At 39.2% G+C, this 24971-nt stretch overlaps 1 protein-coding gene across 1 annotated transcript in view; it reads right to left on the bottom strand.

Moving 5' to 3' along the window:
- The window catches only part of LOC121642338 (G patch domain-containing protein 8), a 50458-nt gene that overhangs the window by 6728 nt on the left and 18759 nt on the right, over window positions 1–24971 (bottom strand). The window contains exons 3-4 of the mRNA XM_041989023.1: window positions 12084–12221; window positions 46–176 (exon numbers count right to left, since the gene is read on the bottom strand). Of these exons, the coding sequence (XP_041844957.1) occupies window positions 46–176; window positions 12084–12221 (269 nt within the window). The remainder of the gene's footprint in view (window positions 1–45; window positions 177–12083; window positions 12222–24971) is intronic.

The raw sequence follows: 24971 nt of genomic DNA, 5'->3' as shown, positions 1-24971 counted from the left end.
ACACACTGCCACAGACACACACAAATACACACTCCTCCCACTCACCGCTGGGTTTCTTGTTGCAGCTGTGCGAGCTGGTGCAGACGCCTAAGAGCCTTCTCTTGCTTGCGCTGGTCCTTCCACGATTTTGAGGCCACATTACGAACAAACTCTCTGTGCTTTAGTTCCTTCAGCCTCTGCAGGAAGTGGACATAAAGAAGCAGGATGAGGATGAAAGAGAGGAGCCACAAGAGTGGAGCAAAGGGGTGAGAGAGAGAAATTAGTTTTAGGAAGCTCTCTGCAGGCACCTGTCTTTAAAACTAATAGTCAGCAATGTTTGCAGATGTTCTCCTTCAAAGCTCTTCTGCAATTACTTCCATTCAGCTTTGAAGAAGGGGTCTTTCTTTCAACATACAGCTTGACAACAAATAGAACTAAACAGTAAATAGATAACTACAGATGCAATTGGAACGAGTGAGTTAATAATGATGTCTTTTTTTTTTTTTTGAAGAGTTGGAGGGACATGTTTATCTTTGCTAAGTAAAAACGATGGCACCCCAGTTAGTTCTAAAGGAAATAACCAGCCTTTCAGTCACCACAGTTTGATTTCACTGACAACTGTTAACCCGGAAAAATGCCAGTTTTAACCTGGACAATACAAGACATTTGTATGATGATTTTAGAATAACATTTCTACAGCAAAACACAACACAGCATAATACACACAAAAAAAATGAACTGATATTAATTGACTAAAAGAAAAAGAACTGAAATTACACAAGCACAGAACCACATTTAATGGAACAGCTTTTCAGAAAAAAATCTATCAATCAAACTAAAAACAGAAAAAAATATCATAAGTTTGCTTTCTAAGATGTTGTGCATCACTTTGTTGTTATACTTTCTGAAATGCTCCAATAAACCCAAGCTATTGTTGGAGTGCTTTAAAAAATGTTGTGTTTTGCCATTGTGCTTTGCATCTCTAATATACAGCTACTTTAAGGCTCTTAAACAGCAAAATGAAACCCCCCCCAACCTCTCTCTGGGTTCCCCAGATTCTGTGCAAACAAAATTGCACTTGAATTCAACGTGAAAATAACTTCCAACTGCTAACCAAGATGCACAGCCTATGTCTCCTCAAAAAACAAAAAAACAGAACTAAACAAAACAAAACAAACAAAAAAAGCCCAACTAAACATAAAAATACAGAAGGAGTGTCAGTAAAAAACCAAACAAACAAAAGAAACCCACAAATCACTTGCTGCTTTGTTTATTTATTTATTTTTCTCTGGTTTTCCTGTTTCCTTGTTTATAAAATTTAGAAAATTTACCCAAACTTCCCTGAGGACTCTCCAAAGGGATTAATAAAGTATTTCTATTCTAGTATGTAATTTTATAAACAAGGAAACAGGAAGAACAGAGAAAAAAAAAAAAAATAAACAAAGCAGCAAGTGATTTGTGTGTTTTTTTTTTTTTTTTCATACAGAGAAAACCTCTCTTGAGTCAATATTAACAGCTGTTCTTCAGTTTCTTCTTTCCACATACTGTTGTTGTTGAGAAAGTGTTGCTTGTGTTGGGAAAATGAGCAATGAAAAGAGAGAGTGCGCAGCATGCTAAGTTAGCTGTTTGCCGTCTGTTCTGCTTTCTTTTTGTGCACTCATTGGCTGCACTGAACAGGAAAGCTCTTTCACCAAGAGACGGTACGCTGATTCTACAAGCTGAAAAGGCTGAATAAAGATATTTACAGAGTCTGATGGTAGTGACAGTGCACACAGAGGCAGACATTTGTTGGTGCTCCAAATTTACCCAACACCCAATGTTGGCTTGGTGTGAAAGGCACCTTACATTTCCCTTAATACTACAGACTTTTGGTTTGGAGACCCAAGTTCAAGTCTAGTGTGTGGGGTCATTATTTTTGCACTTAAGCTCATTGTATAGGTAAGAAAAACCTCACATTAACACCTAGTATCATTTGGCTTTTGAATGTAACGGGAACACGTTTTATCATCATGAAGTTCCACATCAAAAGACTCTGCAGTGGTTGCAGGTTTTTTTTCCCTTTGACTCTGGCTTCACGTGGCATTGATGGGAACATGACATGAAATGAATGAAATGAAAAATACTTTATTAATCCCTTTGCAGGGAAATTCATGTTTTCAGTACAACCCATCCAAGACTAGACAAAACAACATGTGATGACACAAACAGAACAGGCATACACTGACGGAGCAGCCATTTCTACAGCGCTCCTTGTCTTAGATATAGGTGAAAGGAACATTAGGGAGTAAGATGTAGCTGAGAGGATAAAAAATAGGCATCTCCACACTGGGCCTAAGGGCCCATTATTGCGATACAAAAAAAACACTCCTCAGTACATACAAAAACATAACTCAGACAATCACAACATGAGAAACACGTGGCGGGGGGGGGAGGCGGGGGACTCCCATCGCAGCAAGTGCAGACGCAGCTGCATTCTCAGAGCGCGTCCAATGAACCCACTGCCCGGGAGTGGAAGGAGGTGGAAGGACAGCAAGGCAGTGAATAACGGGGAGGTGTATCTGTAGTCGTGTACTTGAGTGTGGTGCGTGTGTGTGCGTAGAAGTGAGCATATGAACTTTGCCCCAGTTCTCCCTCACAGTCTCTGCCACCTGATGATAGTGGGGCATCCTTGAGGGCTGATCCAGGTTGAAGTCCATCGCCCGTGAAGAGGGTGAGGGGAGGGTGGGGGACTGAGCGTCCATCAACAAAACATTCCAGGGAGCTTTCAGCCAGCCATTCAAGGCCAGCACAGGGAGCCAAATTTGATAACAGCATTTGTTTTGGTTCAGGCCAGAGCTGTTTCGTCTGCCTTAAGTCTCTCAGTGGTCCCACTGGCGACTCCCAATGATCCGAATTTTGGGTCAATTTCCATCCAGCCGAGCTGACAACTTCTCCAAGTTGGTGACCACCTCACGTACAAGCCCAGAAAGCGCAACCAGTTTGCCATCCAGTACTGGAATAGCCTCCAGTTTACGATTCAGCTCCTGTACCGCCACAGCCTGATTGTTCATAGCTCGGCACACACCCGCACAGAAATCCGGCAGCTTGCCAGTGACTGCCGACAGTGTCCGAATTTTGCGATATGCCAGGAAACCGCCCGCTCCAAACAGCAGAAACCCAGTTATCATGAAACCGAATGTATAGATGTCCTCCACGTCCTCGACAGAAAGAAGGACATCTATACATTCGGTTATGACATGTTCATTTTCAGTGAGGATTCTATGCTAGGTGTTACAAGAGTGTGCTCATGATCTTTTTTTATTACAGAAACATGTTTACCAACAATATTGCCTCATATGAAGGTTCAGAAAATGACAACAAAAACACTTTGGTGAAAAGATTAAATTGATAGAATATTTTTATCTGTCTGATGGCTTATTTTCTGTGCTGCAGTGTACGGCTGATATTCAGGATGTCATCAGATATCATACACAAGCCTTATTAACACAGGGCTGTGATTATCACAGTCTGTAGGATACTGCATCATGCTGTCCCTTCATGTTGTAATGATGTGACTCCTCTTGTAGAGTCTAAACCTTAAGTACAAGTTAGTAAATATAAATAACAGTAAACTAGCACTGAAAATGTCTAAATATAGACAACCCAGTCTTACATGAAAAGGTATATCTTTTACAAATGTCTAAAAACTAGGAACTTTATGATGTTGCCATCAAGATGCTCCATTAGTATTGAAACAATTACTAAAGATTTATATAATTCCTTACCAACTAAAGCAAAGTTAAAAAAAAGTGAAAGGAAAGTTGTTAACATTGCATCTGGTTGGCCTCCAAACTTATGTGAGAAGCTGCAAATTAGCACCATTCTCATCCTCCTGAGAAGTGCTCAAATATACAGTGTTCAACATGTGTTCACTGAGTCATGTATTATGATGCCGCATGCCAACGTCATCGCGAAGTGAGAACGTGGGTGGATGCTGAATATATGTCAGCCTGCAAGCTGCGTCTCCATTCAGGACATCAAGAAATTAAAGAGGAAATCATAGTCACAGAACAAATTTTGAGTTTTTAGTGTAAAACCACAACAATAAATAACTCATTGTGTATTTTGGTAGTACATACATTTTTTCTTTTCATCTAGATTTATACTACAACACTTCAAATTTAAAAACCTAGCTTTATGTATTTATTTTCTTCAATGAAGGCAAACATTATTTTGGTTTATTTATTGTTCTTTCGTCTCTTCTAAAATCAGTGGACTCCATCCTCAGAATGTATTCCCAAACAGGGACATGGTTGTTTATATGTTTTTGCAGTATAAGATCCAGTAGAACACAAATGAAATACCTCCAGTTTGGTAAATGGTTTTCTCCCAGGCATGTGCCTGACACTGGATATTAACTGTTTCTGTAAAAGGTTGCAGCCCTTATTTTCAATCTTTTAGTTGCACAATGTTTTTAATTTGAGCGATGGGCAAAATTTCAAAAGAAGAAATCTTCTGACACATGCTTGTGTAAAATGTAATGTTATTGGATTTCCAAGGTTGTCACGTATAGTGAAAGGCTTAAAACATACTCTTTCACAACATCAAATGCACTGCACTTTGAATAAAACGCCAAAGGCTACTTTATGCATTACAATGTGAAGGCAAGGGGTTTTGACAAACATCAGTATGTGATGAATTGGGAGTGAGACTAGACGCTGTTTATGCCTGCTTGATTATGTCAGATGCACATGAACAAAAATGCAAGAAAAACAACAGAGAACAATATTATAATTGCAAAGCTCCCTATTTTGAGGAGGGATGGTGTCTTGGTGAGCCTTTACCTTCATTACAGGGGAGGACAATTAGCAATTAACTTAACTTTAGGTCAGTGTTTTTTTTCATTGTTTTACGTGTGTATTTATTTGAAACTGTGTCTCTAGCCATGGGTGCTCCTGGGGAAACAACGATTTGGGCCTCTCTCTCTGGTTTCCTTTTCTGACACAGTTTAATCCATCCTTTATCCATGCTTGACAGGTGTGTGTGTTTATGTGTGTACATGTGTAACAGTGGTATGCTTTTTTTTGTCTGCACATGTCTGAAGGGGGTAAGGAGGGACTCAGGAGTTCAGGAACAGCGGCAATATTGTGCACCCCTTTCCATCTTCTTCTTGCTTCCGAGTATATTCTATCTACTCAGTATAAAATCCACCCATGGCTTACGAATTCAGGATTTGTTGTTTACTTTATTTATTTGTAAATGTATCTTGTAGTATAAGTTGCAACAGGATTACACAACACACACTTTCAGATTATGCTAGGCTATTATCCATCTATACAATATGTATCACACACTCACACACACACGCACACACACACACACCTACACATGCACTCATCAGATTAGCTCCTGTGACATCAGATTTATTTATACACTCACTCTTTTTCACACCCAGATTTAACGGAGGAGCTGACAGTTGTCAGGTTAATCTTAGCTGAGTCTTACACAAGCTGGTGTCTTTTTACATTATCGCGCAATGCTTAACATCCCACTCTCCGCTCACTGAAGATAACATTAGGTATGTGCCACTGGAACTGCAGATTTGGATCCCTGAAACCTACATTGTAGATGTTCGTGATCATATTTCTGTATGTGTTTAGGATGCTTTGATGGTTTTGATGCCAAACTTATTCTATGGGAAATATTAATCTTGTTCAAGTAAAAAGGCATGCATAATGAACTACTTGTCGGAGACAGTGAAAAAGGGAGGAAGAAAAGAGGAAGAAAGGATCAGAGTTGTAACTGCTTATGGCAATGAATGAAAGAAAAAAAAGAGCAGTCTTAAAAAAGATGCTCATGCTCATGCTTCCTCTTCCTCTTGCACTTGCCAGGTTATTGTTCTCACTTAAAAGAGGTCCCACTGCACACAAACCTGTAGCTATATTTAGAGTCAAACAAAAAGGTTGTACTCCAAATCATTTTCACTGAATACACAGGGCTTCCTTTTCTTTCCCACTCAAAAGTAGATACATTTATCTTCAACAATAATTAAATGTCCCAAACAGCATAAAGGGATATTATGTCTGCTCTCCAACGTGTCAGTCTTGCTATGTCCTGTGCAGCTCAATGTGTTTTTGACAAAGCCATGATCAATATTCTTTTAGATGTGCTAAGGAGTACTCAGCTGAGTTAGGATGAGTTAGAGTTGATATAGATCCACTTGGGTTAAAATGAAGGATGATGAGTTCTTAGGCAGCATGTGAGGGGACATGCCAATGAGCTGATTGTTCTTTTATTTAAAAAGATGTGTGACTTTTGTAATAAGCATGTTTGGGACATGTTTATCCCTGAATCGATGACAAGGAAAGGAGACATAGCAAACGCAATCAGCTTCCATTCTCCAAAGCCAATACTCCTGCAGGGAGGCTGTCTTCTGCTAGAATTTCATCTGTTTTCTGCTCTGCAGGCAGATTGTGCATGCATCGTTGTATTTGTGAGTGTGTTCCCACGGTGCCAATGGCTACTGTCAGCTCAGTGCCTCATGCAGCTCGTTTCATGTGCCTGCCGCTGGCTAAAACAAAGCATTAACATTGGCCTGCAGTTGCTTCAATTCATTTTCAAAGAACAATGACAGAGAAGGAGCGGTCTTATTCAATGTTTATTTCATGATGCACAGTGTGGGCGTTTAGAAGTGGGAAGCGGATTGCCTTGGTTGAGAGATTGCCTGTGTTTTAGGACAAGTGTGTACACGGGTAAGTGCATGTCTGTCTGTGCATGAGAGTACATGTCTTGGCATGACAACAGATAGCTGTAGGAGAATGAACTATCAGCAAAACATTCAGCTTGTTAGTCCAGAGTTGAGGTTATGTATGGAAGTGGATGTGAAAGCAGGAGAGAACCTGCTGCCGGGGCTGTTGCTAATGGTCCACTGGTCCCATCGAGTCCAATCTGGAATAATAGAATTAGGCTTTAGCTATTACTAACAGCTCCATGGTTTATTTGTTACAGAAGATTTATTTATCTTTTAAAGAAGGTAAAAACTGCTGGGGGACTTCAATGCTCACGTGGGCAATGACAGCGAGACCTGGAGGGGCGTGATTGGGAGGAACGGCCCCCCGATCTGAATCCGAGTGGTGTTTTGTTGCTGGACTTCTGTGCTCGTTGTGGACTGTCCACAATGAACATCTTGTTCAGACATAAAAATGCCCACGTGTGCACTTGGCACCAGGACACTCTAGGCCGCAGTTCGATGATCGACTTTGTAGTCGTATTGTCGGAATTACGGCCGCATGTTCTGGACACTCGGGTTAAGAGAAGGGCGGAGCTGTCATCTGATCACCACCTGGTGGTGAGTTGGCTCAGATGGTGGGGAAGGATGCCGGTCAGGCCTGGCAGACCCAAGCGTGTTGTGAGGGTCTGCTGGGAACGTCTGGCAGAGTCCCCTGTCAGAAAGAGTTTCAACTCCCATCTCCGGCAGAGCTTCAACCATGTCCCGGGTGAGGCAGGAAACATTGAGTCCGAGTGGGCTGTGTTCCGTGCCTCTATTGTCAAGGTGGCCAGCCGCAGCTGTGGCCGTAAGATCATTGGTGCCTGTCGTGGCAGTAACCCCCGAACTCGTTGGTGGACACCGGCAGTAAGGGATGCTGTCAAGCTAAAGAAGGAGTCCTATCGGGCCTTTTTGGCCTGTGGAACTCCAGAGGCAGCCGATGGGTATCGGCGGGTTAAGCGGAGCGCAACTTCGGCAGTCGTAAAGGCAAAAACTCGGGCATGGGAGGAGTTTGGAGAGGCCATGGAGAATGACTTCTGGACAGCTTCGAGGAGATTCTGGTCCACCATCCGGCGGCTCAGGAGGGGAAAGCAGTGCTCCGTCAACACTGTGTACAGTGGGGATGGGGGGCTGCTGACCTTGACTCGGGACGTTGTGAGACGGTGAAGGGAATACTTCGAAGACCCTCTCAATTCCACCACCACCTCGTCCGATGAGGAAACACAGTCTGAGGTAGCTGGTGCTGGCTATCCCATCTCTGGGGCTGAGGTCGCTGAGGTGGTTAAAAAGCTCCTCGGTGGCAAGGCCCTGGGGGTGGATGAGGTCCGCCCCGAGTTCCTTAAGGCTCTAGATGCTGTAGGGCTGTCTTGGCTGACAAACCTCTGTAGCATTGTGTGGACATCGGGGACAGTTCCCCTGGACTGGCAGACTGGGGTGGTACACTCCTCAGCCTCCCCTGTAACGTCTATTCAGGGGTGCTGGAGAGGAGGGTCAGTCGGATAGTTGAACCTCGGATTGAGGAGGAGCAGTGTGGTTTTTGTCTCAGTTGTTAAACAGTGGACCAGCTCTACACCCTCTTCAGGGTCTTTGAGGGGGCATGGGAGTTTGTTCAACCAATCTACATGTGCTTTGTGGACTTGGAGAAGGCAAGGTGTTCAGGGGATCTGGTTCGGTGGCCTCAGAATTGGGTCTCTGCTCTTAGCAGATGATGTGGTTCTGTTGGCTTCATCGGGCCGTGATCTTCAGCTCTCACTGGAGCCGAGTGTGAAGCGGCTGGGATGAGAATCATCACCTCCCAGTCCGAGACCATGGTCCTCAGCCGGAAAAGGGTGGAGTGCTCTCTCTGGGTTTGCAATAGGGTGCTGCCCCCAGTGGAGGAGTTCACATATCTCTTGGTTTTGTAAACGAGTGAGGGAAGGATGGAACGGGAGATTGACAGGTGGATCGGTGCGGCGTCTGCAGTGATGCGAACTCTGCATCGGTCTGTCGTAGTGCAGAAGGAGTTGAGCCAAAAGGCAAAGCTCTCGATTTACCGGTCGATCTATGTTCCTACCCTCACCTATGGTCACGAGCTATGGGTAGTGACCGAAAGAGATAGGGTGAGAAGCTCGGTGATCCGGGAGGGGCTCAGAGTAGAGCCGCTGCTCCTCCACATCGAGGGGAGCCAGATGAGGTGGCTCGGGCATCTGGTTAGGATGCCTCCTGGACGCCTCCCTGGTGAGGTGTTCCGGGCACGTCCCACCGGAAAGAGGCCCCAGGGATGACCCAGGGCATGCTGGACAGACTATATCTCTTTGCTGGCCTGGGAACACCTCGGGATCCTGGTGAATGTGGCCGGGGAGAGGGAAGTCTGGATTTCCTTGCTTAGGCAGCTGAGACCCGAGTCCGGATAAGAGAAGAAAATGGATGGATGAAAACTGAGGAATAGAGTGAATTTTAAATGCACATTATGTAATAGGTACATACAAATAGAGTGTTCTAAACTTTGTTCTACAAAGAAAAAGGAAATTTGTTGTATTATAAATGTAAAACTTGAAACATTATAGTTGCTTTAGGTACTGTTTGCTGCATCTTTGATTATACCACTTTGTTATTTATTTATTTATTTAATTGTGGATAATGCAAAGAAACAAAAAGTACAACTAATGTTTTGCATAAGGAGTGTATGGCAATAAGCTAATTTACTGTTCTGATTCCTGGTTGGGCTTTTTAAAGAAGAGAAAGGAAGAAAGGGAAAAAAAAACAAACAAAAAAACTTTACAAAATAAACCACACCAAGATAAAGCCACATGGACAAAAAAATATATATATAAAAAAAGCAACAATAAACCTGGTTTCTATCTATGTTATATGATCTAAAAACTCACACAAATACACTCCACAAACAACATGATCTGCTCACCCTTTTACATTTCATAGGTGGGTGAAAATTTTAAAATCTGTTATCTCTTTTATCTTGTTTGGATGGTGTTCCAGATATGACTGTCTTTTATGGAAAATGCTGACTGTCCAAATCTGGCCCTGCAGGAGGAGATTTTAAATTTATTACTGACCCGGTGACGGCTACCGCCCTGTCTTTGGATGACTCCACAAAGTCGCATTGCCCCTAATGCCATATACAAAAAAAGAGGTTCAAGAGGGGTTTAATAATGGAACAGTTGCAGTGAAGGCATAAAAAAACATGTCAATCAAATGGAAGATTTAAAAAATATATATATAAAAACATATATAATTAAAAGAAATTACGCAATTAATAAGACTTATTGAAAGCAATGTGTATTATGAGTTTATTATTACTATTGTGTATTATGGTTTGTGTTGTGCTTGAATATCCTGATGAAATGCTGTGTAAGTGTCAATATTTAAAATATTATTGGCAAAAGGGTCTTGGACTAGATTCATCCTAAACTTTAAAAGTTTTGATTTTGTGTATTAAATTTTTTTTTAAATTTTAGTTTAAAAAAAGAGAGACAAAATTGGCTTTTTATACATAATTTTGAGGGCTTGGTTATAATGAAGCTATGCATTTTATTGAGGAAGGGGCCTCTTGAGTTCAGACTGTAAGGTAGTACGAAATATGGGAAAAGATCTTACCATACATATATAGTAGGGCTGCCTGGTTTGGTGTGTAATTGCTTACAATAGAAATGACACAATTTTACAACTTGGTTCATTGGGCCACAACATAAAATGGAGAGTGAACAAAACTGTTGAGAAAATACTTGGCATATTATTAAAAAACAGCTAATATTAAAACTTTCAGTAACACACTTCAAGCAGCAAGAATATTGTCCTGCCTGTAAGTTACACCAGGCATGGTGTATGCACACCTTTCCTGGGTGTATATAGTTAAGCTAATTAAAGCAATAAAGCCTATGCACCACCCAAACACTGTTGCACTGCCACTGCATGGTGAGAATGCAGAGAAGCATAACACCTCTCCCTTTAAGAGGGTTCCACTGGGAACCCATAAGAATCAAGACAAAGCCCGTCTGTTCCCCAGCTGAGCCATCAGACCTGTAAGATAGAGAGGAAGGGGGGATCCAGGGAAACAGCCACTGAGTGTTGCAACCTAAACCCCAACAGCCTAACACAGGCCACCCCACTCACTAAACAAAGAGCAAGATGCTTCAGCCATCACACACTCAACTGCTCCATAGCTGCCACAGGCCATAATTCAAGTTTTCTCATTTTTCTACACTACTCTCAGAATAAACTATAAACCTCTATGTGGCACCTGTTTAGTTTACAGACAACCTTTCCAAACAAAAGAAAAATCAAAATACATCTCTCCAAACTGTCTCAAACCAGAATGTACATTGATCCATAGAGTGTAAAGCATACAAAGTGATTCTAACACTGTCTTCCCATTAAATTGTTATACTCTTATAATAACAATGGATTAGATTTATATAGCGCTTTTCAAGACACGCAAAATACTTTACATTTTATCTATTATTCATTCACTCCTCACTTATGCTTGGTGATGATGAGCTGCATGTGTGGACACAGCTGCCCTGGGGCAGACTGATGGAAACGTGGCAGCCAGTCCGCACCAACAGCCTCTCTGACCACCAGCGAACATTCAGCCACATTCATACACCAGCGATGCTGACACTGGAGGCAAGGGGACTGAAATGCCTTGCCCAAAGACACAATGACATATTGATTGGGGGAAATGAACCGCCAAACTTTTGATCACTGGACGACCCATTTGACCATCTGAGCCACAAAATTGCTACATGTTCAAGGTTCCAGAAATTTATTTAGCATTGCTGACTGAGACATCCCTTACAAGCTAGAACATGTAATTAATAATTAATAATGTATTAATAATGTCAGAAAATAAATAGTATTTAATTTTTAGGATGAGCTTTAGTTAACTGAATGTGTGCCTTTCTTTAATGTCATGCTTCTTGCTGTTATGTATTTATATTATCTTTGCAACTTTTTTTTATCCACTTACTTCATTAACTCGATGCTGGATTAATAGAAGGTATTCAATGTTATGTTAACACAACTAGAAATTAAAATTAAAATCTTAAGAATAAATAAGTATTTGTACGTATGTGCTGTGAAATATGTGTTTTCTTTCAGATTGGATGTTCCACGCGAGTGTGAGTTCTTATAAAAGACGATGCAGTTGTCATACTCCTACTGATGGGAAACAGGACCCAATGGCTTCGCTGACATAGCAAAGTAGAAAAGCTTATAGAAAAGCAGTCAGCACACATAATTATGCCACAGTGACACACCCAAATTCTACAATAATAAATCATGAAAAAAATTGTTTGCATGCATGGCTGTTTGTGTGTGTGTGTGTGTGTGTGTGTGTGTGTGAGAGGTGCATCTTCTGTACCTGTTTGTGTGCATGATCGTAGGAGTTGATGTGGTTGTCAAACTCTTGGTGTCTCAGGTACTGCTTGTCACATAACTCACAGTAGAAAAGAGACTTCAGATCCTCCACTGAGCAACCCAAAGGCCTCTCTGCACATTCCTGGAGGAAAAGAAGGATGGAGAGAATGACTGGAGGAATTGGAGAAGAGAATAAGAGTTGAGAAAGAGGCATAAGTGAAGGCATAAAGGGTTAGAGGGGTAGAGATAAAGAGCGAGTGGCAGACTGTTAGCCATTTAGAGCAAATCTGCATCCCGGAGACATCAGCAATAATAGCCTCAACATGTGCTTCGCATAAAACTGTTAAACAGCATCCCATTAAAGTAAGCTGCCTTTGCTGTGACTGCTGGAGGTTGGACAAAGCCACTGAAGCCCTGTGCTCATGGCAGCTTGAGCCTGGAGCCACATTTAATACAGCCACTATAATATAAAACCCATGAATGTACTGTGATAGCAAATAGGTTGAGTCTGAGTGCCGAGAAAATGGCCACTGACAGACAGAAAACCTGAGCGTGATTTAGACTTATGTACACTAACAAAATCGTGCATGTTAGGAAGAAATTTCACATTTAAGGACATAGAAATAGCACCTGGCAAGACACTCACACACCTACACACACATGCACACACACACAAACATTGTGCAAAAGGCACATGGACCTGAGGGGATAAATTGCCTGTCTACAAGCTTACATCAGCCAGAAAGCTTTTTGGGTCCTGAGACATGCACAGTGTTACGTACAATAGGCATGTTCACTTGCTTATGTATGTGTGAATGTGTGTGTGTTTTAAAGTGTATGTGTGTGCATTCATGCCATGCTCTGCTTCAGAATGTAATTTCCCTCAGGCTAGGGGCTGCCAATAAACACTATTGAATTCTGTTGTACACTGACATGATGGGAATTTAATTTGAGGTTGTCACTTCTTTCTCCCCTCTTCTTTCCTTCCCTCTGTCCACATTCTCCTCTTCCTCCTCTCTTTGCTAGCTCATGTCCCATCCCATCTTTTATTTTTACTTTCCTACTTCCGCTCAGTCTTTTTCTCCTTAATTTATCTCAGTTTTCACCCCCTCTATTGGCATGTTTCTCTCTTTCTGGTGTGCTTCCTTTCTATTTGGTGTGTTCTGGGTCATACCGTGACAGACACTGTTGGCCCCAATTTGCTTCAGTAATATGTCTGCACACAGGAACAGGAGTGAGACGAAAAGAGCGCTGGGATAAGAATGCAGGCAAACAGAAATATGCCTGTCATTGCAAATTTAAATGCAGACTCCTACACATACCTCAGCACTGTCAGTGTAACAATGCTCATCAATAAGATCACGTATCAAATGACAAAGCTACATCCAGGGAAAGATGTTCTCCCTCTTCTGTTTCATCTGCAGGTAGGTGACTTGTGCACACCATGGACGAGGAGGAGGTTATGCTGAAAGAAAGGCTGACAGAGTTCTCCATTTCTAAAATCTACTGAAAGGGGACTGATATATATTGATCCTGTGATTCCAAGTGTGTATGTGTGTGCTATGGTATTGATCTGCCCTGCAGACTTAAGTCACTTCCAGGAAATGATCCAATCACAGAGAGCGGACTTCATTTGAGTTCTAGCAGGGTGATGAGAGCGAGATAATAAATGTTAATTGCCAAGATTGCACTCGGACTGTTTAGGCACATGCTTTTTATGTATACTCCATGTTATGTGTTTACATGTGTATATTTTTTGCATGCGGTCGCCTTAGAACACCCTAACAATTTCCTCTCACCTCTCTGTGTGCTGTCAGGATAATTAATTTTGATGATGAAATGCAGATAGGAGTGTACATACAAGGGAAAAGGTGTGAATGCATCAAAGCAGAAATATGTGTTGTGTGTCTGTGTGTGTTTGAATGTGGATTCAAGAGCCATTTCTTTGTGTCAGAGGCACCCTGAAAAGCCATTTTTCTGTTATACCCTTAAATCAGACATGAAAGCTTTCACTTGCTTTAAATACACACACATCATATGATGTCTGCCCTTTACCCTGTACGCCAACTTACATAAACCCACTATCAGCAATACATATACACACTAAGCATCCCTACACACACTTATGCATGCACAGTCACACACAATCTGTCAACCTGATATGCCAGTGCCAAATTAATGTAGACCTCAATTTACCTCACTAGCATAAATCTGTTTGCAGAATGAACACAACTGATATATCTGCAGACCTGAACGGACAGTGATTGTTACAGGTTTATGTGTTTCTGTGCTTTTTCTTGTCACTTATCCTGAGTTTGGAGAAGAATTGCCATTTTCACTTCTGACTCTGCTACAAATAACAGTCATTATAGATCCTAACTAAAGTACCAGGTACGCAACTGTAATTTAATATTTTGAGCTAGTGCAGAAATGAATGGTTTATGCTTGCTTTATACACATAATACATAAGCATTTGCGAATATACACCAAAAACTAATGATATACAATATATTCATGAAAAACCCTGTGAAAACAAAGACCTACTGGAGTATTCTTGGGTGAATGCAGTATCCAGGGTGATTGCACATTTCTGGTGCAGTCACCCTGTAACATATTTAGTTACTGTCACAACTTAGCATTTACATCTTGACATTGATTTGAAGTTATGTAGAACAATATTAAGGACAAATTATGAATGTATTCAAGTCCACATTAAAAGCTGCTAGGGCCCCTGCCTTGGGTGAATGCTTTGGTCCTCCCAAAGATAGTGCATTATTAGTCATAGCAGCAAATGTAAGCAAGTTTTTCTTTTCTTTAGGAACATGTCTAAAGTTGTGCTTTAAAGTTTGGAGTTTTTTTTTTACTTTTCTCTATGTATATAAATCATTATAAATGATCCAGTATGATATATAATATTTTTGACTGATTTGACTGGATTTTTCTTTGTCTACGTTCAGAAGTTGTTTGGTTCAGCAACTTTATGTCTCCAAAAATTAGGTCAACTTATGACCTGAATGTAGTGAATGGGAGGCTTTTCCATCAAAAGATTTTCCCCAAAGGCATGGGTATATCCCAAGATGACAATGCCAGGATTCATGGGGCTCAAATTGAGTCCAGACTTTGACCCCACTGAGAATGTTTGCGATGTCCTGGAGAATCCTTTTTGCACATCTGATTTGTCTTTCATTAATACAAGATCTTGGTGGAAAATGAATGCATTTCTGGACAAAAGTAAATGTGACATTTTACAAACTTATTCAAACAATGTCGTAGCAAATTAATGCCAAATTCAGAGCTAAAGGGAGTTTAATAAAGATTTGTCTATAACTTTTACTTGTTTTTTTTTTTTTTTTTTTAACCAAGCAATTTAAACACAGTATAAAAGAAAATCCTAAAAGCTTCACAAGCCTTCAAGCACCACTGTATGTTAAGCTTTACAAGAAAAGCTTTAGTGTAATCCTCATCCCCTCCCATCCCACAGACTCACAAAAGGGGTGTGTAATAAGGATACACACTATAATGTGTTCAACCTATCAAAAGGGCCCCTGGAGAAACCTCCAGGCAGAACTGAAGTCAATCATCTTGAGAAATATAATTTTATTTCATCTCACAGACTGGGCTTACATTACAGCCTAAACCTTTACTTTATTTGGGGACAAATGTGATCACTTCTACATGTGGGTTCAACATCAGACACACTGTTCACTGTCCTTTTGTTCACTGTTAATACAATATATTGATCTTTACTTTTCAAAGTAAAGAGTGTGATACCATATAAAAAAAGGTCCTTAGATTCATCAGTCTTTTGTAAAAATCAATTGTAGTAATAAAAAGAACAAATATTTATTGATCAAATCAATAAGATGTTTTTCTCTTTCTGTTTTGTTAGCTGCAGTAGAAGATTAATAAAAAAATAAATAAATAATTGTCCACTTTGATAATATTAATAAACATTTAATATCTTGTATCTGTTTTCAGATAAAATTTTAACATTTTTGCAAATAAATCTTCATTTCAAACAGCCCACAGAGAGCATGGAACACCTCAATGATACAAAATAGCTCTTTCAGAGACAGCCATGCAACTCAAATCATGCTTACAAGTAAATAAGAAATGATGACTGCAGCTATGATTTAAATCTATTTCTACATCACCTTTAAATCATACACAACAATCTTTGTGTCGTTTGAAGAGTGAGGAAAAAATGATAGAAATACCAAAGTTAGACCAGAGTTAGAGACGTTCCCTGCTTCATTATAGATGTGCATTAATGGCAAAACCATGACAAGCTACTTTGATGTACAACAAGAGAGTTATGGACAAACACGTATTATGTTCTGATGTCCCTGCTCTCTCCACTGAAATTTTCTGGAGCAAATTTAGTATTTAGTAGTTTTTGAATGTATGAGAAAGTCTCCTCAGCCTTAATGCCCACTGATCAAGACATGAAGGCATCTAAAAGGACCAAATGGTCTGGAGAAAATTGGTCCAAAGATAATTCAGAGCAATAACTTACAGACCTTTGACAGTTTCATTGTCAGACAAAACTGTGGCAGAATCTGAGGAAAAACATAAAATAGATTCCTGAATCTCTATTAGCTCATTTCTTTACTTATGGGTTATTTTAACATTATACTGGCTGTTTCAAAATGCTAATCTTCTCTGCTCTCTTCTGTACCACTGAGGCAAACTTCTAATTCTTACAAGCCATGAACAAAGCTGAAAGAGAGCGGCAGAAAGTGAGAGGTTTGACTCAGCCATGACAACCAGAAGAAGAGCATTATGGGATGGTCGGACATATGCAGTGACAAAAAGCGCACAAAGAAACAAGCACTGAGAATCAAAGAAGAAAGAAGCTTTCAGAGACTGAGCGTGGTGTCAGCAATTCTTCTCCACCAGAAGAGCCCAAGAAGGGGATGAGATTGTAGGAGATCAGATTTATATGTTCCAGTGTCTCAGTGCAAGAAATCACCAGTGTCCAGTAGCACATATAATGCCATGCTGTAAGTCACACTCTAATCTGATTTCTGGACAAACATATGAGTGAAATGGTGGGCAGATTAGGCTGGAATTGAGGTACATGGATTTTAATTATATCAGGCTAAATATTTATACATTAAACTACTCACAACACTTATTGCAAATATTCACATCTTCACTGAGATCGGATCATTCCACTAATTCTACATCTTTTTTTCCAGCATTGTTCAGGACTGAATGTGGGAAACTGACCTCCTTCCAAATATACCTGCATGGCTCATACGTTCATGCAGGGCAAAACAACCCTATCATTATGTTTAAATATGCCACCTCCAGTTGTTGTGAGCGCAACTGCAGGTGATCGTAAAAAGAAAAGTGTTGTAAATAGGATGTATTTTGGCTTTAACCATCAGTGATGTCTAATCCTTTTTAATCAAATGAAGTTATTACCTAAACTTAACCTGGATGTGACAAAATGTTGCTGAAACAAGTTGTATTTATGTGTAACCAAGGCAACCAGCAAATAGAAGTCCATGATGGTGATACTCATATTATAAAAACTATATATTTTAGCTAGTTGAGATCTACACTTACATTCAGAAAATGGTTTGCAGCAAAATATGAAGATATTGCAAAGTGTGCATTTTCCTTTCTCATAATTTATTTAAATATCTAATTACCAAACTGAGCTGGACTTTCTTAGAAGTATCTCTAAAATTCCTAATTAAATACAAGCTCATGCTTGGGCGAGTGAAAAAAAATTCTTTTTATGAAAAACATAGAATCTGCAAAGTTCAAACTGTTGCTGACTAATATAATGTGTTATTTCAACAACAAAATTAAAAAAAAAAAATTCAAATTGATGTAAAAAAAGAAAAAGAAAAAAACAATTTCTTTATGGATCAGACTCACAGCAGGAAAATATTTGTGACTTCATGCATTTAGCAAAATCAGGAATAAAGCTAATTCAAATGTTTACAGGGCTTAAGTGCTGCTCCATCTATCCCATGCAGTTTATTATCTTAAAATAGACCGTCTCTGCTTTCTGTGTGTTTGCAGAAGATGACACTAAATCCATCAAAGCTTTTTGTAGAAATAAGATTTGATGAAAATTCTTTGCTGCCGTTTGTAGAGTCTTTCTGAGGCTCAGAGATCAGCAACCATGTTCTAACATTGCTCGGATCCCCCAACGAGCAGCATCCTCAACGGCGCCCCACAGAGCGGGATCCATGCTGCGGCAATCATCTGCGCTCCTGCTACTGATGCTCACTGTTTCGCTGTTCCTGCAGTGTTCACTGGACTTGCTGTGGCTTTGGCTTCAGCTGCATCCTCCCACACATTATTTCCACTTTGTTCCTCATCTACTCAAAATTACTTTAAACTTTTCTCTTTCTTCTTCTGTTTTTTCCCTTTAAATCGCTAGACCTCCCAGGGAGTCTCTTTACAAGGTTCTAAATGGAAATCTGCAATTGCATTTTGATTATTTAAAACTTTAATTTTACTTGTCAAAATTATTGTTCAATCAACAATCAGATTAAGTCTAGTCAAAATTCTTTTAAAAATATAAAAACTTACATTTCTACATGTATGAGTTGCTTACTCGAATAATTTTTGTCTGCTCAAAATAGGAGACCCCGTGAATGACCCAGAACATGCTGCAGGGACCATGTCTCTAGCCTGGGAAAGCCTTGGGGTCCCCCTGGGTGAGCTGGAACAAGTAGCCAAGGAGAAGGAAGTCTGGGCTTCCCTGCTTAGGTTGCTGCCCCCGCAACCCAATCCTGGATAAATGGTAGAAAATGGATGGATGGATGGATGGATGGATGGATGGATGGAAATAAGAACTGAAGATGTTTTTTGAAAAATTACAGATAGTTTTGACTGGAATTATTACAGGTCAGAAATGCATTGAGGATATCTTTCATGTAAATTTTCCAAATATATTTGCTAAAAGTTTAATGCCTGTTATTCATAGAGGTGATGTTGACGGTGGCTCAATGATGGCTAGCAATGATGGCCCCTCAACATGGAACACTCCTACAAGCCTGTCAACAGGATTTAAATTACACAGGGTTTTTAGGGCAGCCTTATCTTGTAGCATGCACCATGACTTCCCAAGTCACGCACACATATATATTAGTGCACAGCAGCATGATCAGAAAAAGGGTTACTACCAAAAACATTTGGCTTCTTCTCCACACAGATGGTAAAATCTCACAATATAGGGATAACAACCACATAAAACCAAAGCAAGAATTTCTGTTCTTGCTTTCAGTTGGAGCAATTAAAATTTCCAGAGCAGATACACATGTAGTCTAACATTTTCTGGCTGATCATGCAAAGGCTTTCAAAAACAACAAATCACTTGAATAAAGTAGCTGGACAATAATTATCTAGTCTAAATAAATCACACAGCTGTCTGAGGTTTTTAGCCTTCTCAATTTATCATTGTCCTTCTCTGTTGCTTTGCTGTCATTATCCTGTAATTTTTTTGATATTTCATTTTTACCTCTGGATTACAACACAAATTGAAAATTGGATGAGGATCAAAAAGTTATTTTTATAACCATAAAAGCAAATTAAGTGGTCACTGCTTAGGCAGCTCAGACCGCACTTTAAAAACAATTTTGCTTTCCATGGTGCTGAAACAACAGCTATTGTAGTGAGTCAGTCTCACTGAAACTCAATGGGCTGTAAAATTGTTTTTTATTATGGTTTTGACCGTAACACAGTAACAACTTAACAATAATTAGGCTGCATGGCCACAATGCGTGGACAGGAGGGTCCATGCAAAATTGTTGCAAATAGTAAAGACATACGTTAGGAGAGTGTAATATAATAAATTAATAAATACACAATGCTGAAAAATTTTTTATTTTTTTAATTCAAGATAAATCAAAAACCTTTTGGAAAATGAAATAAAATATAACTTGAAAGAGGATCCGTTAGCTACCCTGTCATTCAAACCATGCTTTTCATCCAGTCAATCAAAGTATTGTCCTAAAGATAGATACAGTAGAAATAAGACAGTTCAAAACAGACAACAAAAGTATTTCTATTGGTACCCGTCCAAGCCTGGTTATTTATTTATTTATCTATTCATTCTAAATACTTTTGAAGTATAGCATTCACCAGATTGTTAGTTATTTAAAATCACCCTGTTTGATATTTTTCTCCTTTATAATCACATCTATGGTTTACTCATCTATCACCAGGAGTAAAATTTGTTTATTGTACACTGTCATTTACAATTTAATAAGCAATAATCCTACCTTCCATGGATGCTTTTATTGTACATCATGACTTAAATATGACGTTCTGACAGCCACTTAAATCAATTTTTGGACTGCAGTCAAATATTTTATGTCAACAGAACAAGTTGAGATGTTGTTTTTGTTGATCATGAATTCAGAAAAACAAAAGCAGATGTCTTTGAAAACACCATATTAGACTTAGACTTTCATGCTTACAGGGAGCAACAGTGAGGGGAACAGCCTGGGGTCTTCTTTTAAATTGCAGTCTGCCTGACTGACATGATGAATTGTTATGGTTTAATCCATTACACTTAAATAAACAATTAATATAGTTTTCACCAGCCAACTGCTCTTGAGCTAAATCGTTTCTCTCATCTCACTGGTCACTTTCTTGTTGGTTGTAATTAAATATTGAACAGTATTTTTCATGGACTGCTGGAGTCAACCCAGAGAGAGTGTAAGGATTTACTTTTGAGTCTTCCAGACTCAAGAAAGAAACTGCAGCATAGTACTTTGATAGCATTTTGCCTTTTTAATTTGATGGTGTTTGGATGAGACACAGAATGGGGAAAGATCATTAAAACTGTCAGCTTACACAAATTAGACATGACTGGAGGAGAGACAGGCAGTTTTGTTTGATGAAGAGAGCAGACAGCCCACATAAAAATATTAATAGTCACCACGTGAGGACATATTTCTTGATGAACATATAGTCTCATCAGTATGTCAATAAATGCGAATTGGTCTACGGAAGCAGGTAGTGAGTACTTGAGTAGTGGAGGAAGAGCAATTTGCGCCTTGTCAGATTAATTAAAAATGATGGGTTGGACATTCTGGGATGTAACTGATCAGATGTGATATTTGTTAACAGCACTGCAACACAAGTTTTAATTGCAATCTTGATTCAGTATGAAATTCAAACAGCAGAACTAGCAAAAAAATAGGACGGAACAACACTCTGCATGCATAATAAATGAAGAAAGCAAGCCTGGTAGGAGCTGATGGTTACAGATTCTCTCTGTTCAAATATATTAACTTCCAATGAAAAGAACTCCTACTGCAAGGAGTAAAAAAAGAATCAGTGAAAACTTAATGCAGAAACCATTGTACAGTGACTGCAGTTGCAGAGCTGTGCCAAACACACGCCTGTTTTATTCTCAGTGTTCCCTAATGAGCCCAGTTTTGTTCTGTTACTCTGAAATTACTGTGTGCATAAATTTAACCTTTCTCTTTATTATATTAATTGTTTAAAATCGATGCATATTTGCAGTAATTTTGTTAGAAAACTCACCAGTAACATTCATATATGACAAAAATGTTGGGAGATGTTCCCCTTTGTCATTCATTTTGTTTTGTGCATTGCTTTTTAATCATGTAGTCTTTGACTGAGTGCAGCATCCTTCCTCTCTGTGACTCAACTCTGTTCTCACTCTTTCAGAGGTGGTCAAATAGTTGTAAGCAATAAAACCACATAATGCTGAATCTATTCATTCGGCAGAAGAGAAGAGAAGAAGAATGTCACAGGGACAAACTGTGAAAAGGGAACAGTTATGAATTCGCAGAACTTCTAATTGCTTCTATGTCTTGTGAGAACAATTCAATAAACAATTCACGACTGTTTATCAAACCCAATTAAGTCTTTAATTATCTTCAGCTATAATTATCACCCTAACTTGGCTACTGTAATGAACAGAAACAACTTCATCCGAAGTGATGTAAAATATCTCAGTGCCTTTAATTATTTTTTTCACGCCTCTAAAGCTTTCCTCTGATTCTTTCTGTCAGACACATGTATTCACACAAATAGAGCGACTCTGACATCATGAGAGTCTGGCAGAGTAGTCTGATTTCTTGCCATTCTTCTGAAGCCAGTGACAACTGACCTGCAGGCCAAATTGCTTGTTACTGTAATGACTTGTAGATCTCCGTGGCAAGTGTACTTGTGCACAAGCACGCACACACAGACACAGCGTGCCAAGCAGAATAGTAGAGTGTTAATGAGATGATATTTGCAGCCCAAATACATCTCCTCTGATTGCTATTATTATGCTTCGATAGCCGGCATCCACCCAATTGTTCATTTGATAAGTGTGCCTGCATGTTTCTTTTGTTTTTTTTCTATATGCAAGTGTCTCAATGTTGGTGTGTGTATGTTTATCAATCTTTGTGTAATCCAGATCTTCAGACAAGTGTTTGCAATCAGTCACCACAGTCAAAGTTGGAGATATGTTGACCATAGATACAGTACTTAATTGCTTTTTGGTTATTGTAAAGGACTGATATGTTAGTGTGAGTAAGCTACATCAAACCACACACAGCCAGCAAGCATGTCTGAGAAAGAAAAACATGGCTAAGATTATCCAGAAAATAAAGACACAGTATGAAATGTATGCAACAGGTATGTTTGACCCATCATATCTTTTGCACAATTCTCTACACAAAACACTGTAATACTAAAAACTACAAAAAAAAAAAAAAAAAAAAACTACTAAAAAAACAAAACAAAAAAACAAAATGTTCCATCTTCCTTTGAAGAAAAAATTGGACTACATTATAACTGCATGACACTTCACAATTTCTCTCTCTCTCTCTCTCTCTCTCTCTCTCTCTCTGTCTGTCTGTCTGTCTGTCTGTCTGTCTGTCTGTCTGTCTGTCTATCTATCTATCTATCTATCTATCTATCTATCTATCTATCTATCTATCTATCTATCTGTCTATCTATCTATCTACCTACCTACCTACCTTGAAAACTAACCCTTCCTGCAACAACCTCACTCTGCACACTCACATCTTATGCAGTCCTTGTCTATCTATCTATCTATCTATCTATCTATCTATCTATCTATCTATCTATCTATCTATCTATCTATCTATCTATCTATCTATCTATCTATCTATCTATCTATCTATCTATCTATATATACATATATATATATATATATATATATATATATATATATATGTATGTATAGTAGCAATATTTCTAAGTCTTTTCTAGTGACCTATGTGTTGTATTCAAACCACTTATTAGGTGAAATACATGTAGCATTGATATCAAAATAGAAATGGTCATCGATAGCCCCCATCTACCACTCTAATGAAACAAAACACAGCAACTTCTGTGGCTTTTCATTCCGTTTCCTTCCTGCTGTGTGATCTACCAGTGTACACTACTCTGTACAGCTTCCAGCTGTGAGAATGTGCATCCAGCAGAGAATCTTTTGCTATAAAGTGTATGTGTAAATGACAACTACAGAGAAAGTCAAGATCTAATTTTCTGCACATTCCTCAGAATATTTCTGGTGTTTATACGGATGTGAAAAAAAAAAAAAAAACGTGAGAAAGATGTGAATGGGAGTCCGAGCTGTCCATTGAGAAATCATTGGTCCCATAACATCAGTCTTAAGCAATGTTAGACCGTGTGCCAGTGGAAGTGATGCCTCTTGATAAAAGAGATCAGTCCTACAGAACCCTTTTGTCCACTCACCCCCTCAGGATAGGGGACAGTGGAGGGCAAATTTTTTCTATGTCAAGAGAGAAGAAAAGTCATAAGGAAGCGGACATCTTTTAAAAAAAAACAACATAAAGCAATCTTGATTGTGCACTTTTCACTATGCTAACATATCTTCATACTTTTCTTATTTACAGCTCTTTGATACATCTTTAAACAAGGATATAAGAGAGAGATGCCTTTGCTTTCCCGCTTTCCCATGTTAATCTCCTCCAAGAGCCACTTTTTTTTTTTTTTTTTTTTGTCTCGCTGACTTTATTTAAAGGATTGAAGGATCTGCTGAGATGGCAGGGTGTAGTGGCAATGAATTCTGAGTTACTGAAGGAGAAAGTAAACCCCAATGGCCAGATAGTCTGTTGCACTACACCATCTGCTAAGCTGTCTGAAAAGCATTTGTAAAAATGTAGGTACTTTAACAAAAACACGTCAGCTGATTTGATTAAACATTTATCCATGACTCTCAACCATGAGCAACCTTCAACTAATCAGATCAACAAACAATTAAAGTTGGAGCCACGTAATAAATCAAAGCTATGCTAAAGCTAATCAGGAGAAGAGCCAAACATAGCCAATCAAGTAATGTCTTTTGTAAAGTTTTTTTGAGGTCGTTCAGTTAAGAAAAAACAGTCCCTTTCTAGATTAAGTGATGTGGCATCTACTGGTAGCCATTATTGTTGACTATTGTCACAACCAAAAACCACCTGCTATTATTTGACCCAATCAGTGTCACAAGAGGCATTGATTGGTTCAACAATTGCTTGATGAGAAGGTTTTTTCTCTTGACTTTGCTCCCATGGCAGGTAAAAAGAGAACATTAAAAAAGCTGTTTCCTCTCCCATTAGGTTTATATAAATTCCTTTGTTATTTCCACCTGCTTGTCTGCTATCTGTTCTACATCTGAGGTAGTTTCTATAGTTCTACCACTCACTTACAATTCACTAATGGAGGCTGGGAATGATAGAGAGTGAGTTCAACGTTCAATGTTTTTATGGTCTACTAAACACTGTTACGTCGTATGATAGCAGCTTTAAGAATAATTAATCCATTGGCCTCTACAAAGAACAGAAAAGTGTCATGCTGCATTCTGACTACACAGACAGCAACTTGTCACAAATTTAAAAATTGAGAAAAAAAAAATGACTGAATTCTA

Source organism: Melanotaenia boesemani, chromosome 6, assembly GCF_017639745.1.
Source record: "Melanotaenia boesemani isolate fMelBoe1 chromosome 6, fMelBoe1.pri, whole genome shotgun sequence".
NCBI classification, from domain to species: domain Eukaryota; kingdom Metazoa; phylum Chordata; class Actinopteri; order Atheriniformes; family Melanotaeniidae; genus Melanotaenia; species Melanotaenia boesemani.
This window is presented reverse-complemented; position numbering and strand designations above follow the sequence as displayed.